Source organism: Salmo salar, unplaced genomic scaffold (assembly GCF_905237065.1).
Source record: "Salmo salar unplaced genomic scaffold, Ssal_v3.1, whole genome shotgun sequence".
Lineage (NCBI taxonomy): Eukaryota > Metazoa > Chordata > Actinopteri > Salmoniformes > Salmonidae > Salmo > Salmo salar.
The window spans coordinates 82,501-85,000 of record NW_025547714.1 but is presented as its reverse complement, the minus strand read 5'-3'; the positions used below and the strand labels follow the sequence as shown (position 1 = coordinate 85,000).

General features: G+C 37.8%; 1 protein-coding gene across 2 annotated transcripts in view; it reads left to right on the top strand.

The window, feature by feature from the left end:
* The window catches only part of LOC123732233 (testican-3-like), a 30,141-nt gene that overhangs the window by 14,212 nt on the left and 13,429 nt on the right, over positions 1-2,500 (top strand). The window contains exons 3-4 of one of the 2 annotated variants that reach the window (XM_045711522.1): positions 1,517-1,525; positions 1,753-1,792. In XM_045711522.1, coding sequence (XP_045567478.1) covers positions 1,517-1,525; positions 1,753-1,792 — 49 coding nt within the window. The remainder of the gene's footprint in view (positions 1-1,516; positions 1,526-1,752; positions 1,793-2,500) is intronic. The other variant, XM_045711523.1, reaches the window with a different exon arrangement.

The following is a 2,500-nucleotide window of genomic DNA, read 5'->3' as shown; positions in this document are numbered from 1 at the left end:
TATCTGATATCTCTATCTGTTCTGTCTGATATCTCTATCTGTTCTGTCTGATATCTCTATCTATTCTGTCTGATATCTCTATCTGTTCTGTCTGATATCTCTATCTGTTCTGTCTGATATCTCTATCTGTTCTGTCTGATATCTCTATCTGATATCTCTATCTGATATCTCTATCTGTTCTGTCTGATATCTCTATCTGATATCTCTATCTGTTCTGTCTGATATCTCTATCTGTTCTGTCTGATATCTCTATCTGTTCTATCTGATATCTCTGACTGTTCTGTCTGATATCTCTATCTGTTCTATCTGATATCTCTATCTGTTCTATCTGATATCTCTATCTGTTCTGTCTGATATCTCTATCTGTTCTGTCTGATATCTCTATCTGATATCTCTATCTATTCTGTCTGATATCTCTATCTGTTCTGTCTGATATCTCTATCTGTTCTGTCTGATATCTCTATCTGTTCTGTCTGATATCTCTATCTGTTCTGTCTGATATCTCTATCTGATATCTCTATCTGATATCTCTATCTGTTCTGTCTGATATCTCTATCTGATATCTCTATCTGTTCTGTCTGATATCTCTATCTGTTCTGTCTGATATCTCTATCTGTTCTGTCTGATATCTCTATCTGTTCTGTCTGATATCTCTATCTGTTCTGTCTGATATCTCTATCTGATATCTCTATCTGTTCTGTCTGATATCTCTATCTGTTCTGTCTGATATCTCTATCTGATATCTCTATCTGTTCTGTCTGATATCTCTATCTGTTCTGTCTGATATCTCTATCTGTTCTGTCTGATATCTCTATCTGATATCTCTATCTGTTCTATCTGATATCTCTATCTGTTCTGTCTGATATCTCTATCTGTTCTGTCTGATATCTCTATCTGTTCTGTCTGATATCTCTATCTGTTCTGTCTGATATCTCTATCTGATATCTCTATCTGATATCTCTATCTGTTCTGTCTGATATCTCTATCTGTTCTGTCTGATATCTCTATCTGTTCTGTCTGATATCTCTATCTGTTCTGTCTGATATCTCTATCTGTTCTGTCTGATATCTCTATCTGATATCTCTATCTGTTCTGTCTGATATCTCTATCTGATATCTCTATCTGTTCTGTCTGATATCTCTATCTGTTCTGTCTAATATCTCTATCTGTTCTGTCTGATATCTCTATCTGATATCTCTATCTGTTCTATCTGATATCTCTATCTGTTCTGTCTGATATCTCTATCTGATATCTCTGTCTGATATCTCTATCTGTTCTGTCTGATATCTCTATCTGTTCTGTCTGATATCTCTATCTGATATCTCTATCTGTTCTGTCTGATATCTCTATCTGATATCTCTATCTGTTCTGTCTGATATCTCTATCTGTTCTGTCTGATATCTCTATCTGTTCTGTCTGATATCTCTATCTGTTCTGTCTGATATCTCTATCTGATATCTCTATCTGTTCTGTCTAATATCTCTATCTGTTCTGTCTACTGCTGTCTGACCGCCAGGAAGTGGAGGTTGGTAACATCTACACACTATTGTCTCTATTTACTGTGTGTGTGTGTGTGCGTGTGCGTGTGCGTGTGCGTGTGTGTGTGTCGTGTGTGTGTGTGTGTGTGTGTGTGTGTGTGTGTGTGTGTGTGTGTGTGTGTGTGTGTGTGTGTGTGTGTGTGTGTGTGTGTGTGTGTGTGTGTGTGTGTGTGTGTATTATAATGTTAATCGTCCTGATGGTTATGTGTTTCAGGAGCCGGGCGCATGGAATCCTGGTAAACCATTTGATCAAGGTGGGCGTTGACTTCATCAGAATAATGTAGAAAGCTACACACACACACACACACACACACACACACACACACACACACACACACACACACACACACACACACACACACACACACACACAGGAACACAGATCTGAACAAGGCAGTTTACCCACCGTGATGATCAGAAAATGTATTTCCTCCAAAACTCCGGTAAATGAGCACATCAATTTACAAAAATACTCATCATAAACGTTGATAAGATTTCCAACAGTTATTGGAAGAATTATAGATACACTTCTCCTTAATGCAAACGCTGTGTCAGATTTCAAAACAGCTTTACGGCGAAAGCACATTGTTCAATATTCTGAGTACAGAGCTCAGCCATCAAAGCAAGCTATACAGTTACCCGCCAAGTTCTGGAGTCAACTAAACTCAGAAATAGTATTATAAATCTTCCCTTACCTTTGCTGATCTTCGTCGGAATGCACTCCCAGGAATCCCACAAGAAATATTTGCTTTGTTCGATAAACTCCATATTTATGTCCAAATACCTCCTTTTGTTCGCGCGTTCAGTTCACTATCCAAAGGCAAAATGCGCAAGCGCAAAACCAGAGACGAAAAGTCAAAAAGTTCCACTACCATTCGTAGAAACATGTCAAACGATGTTTACAATCAATCCTTAGGGTCTTTTTAACATAAATATTAGATAGTATTCCAACTGGACAATAG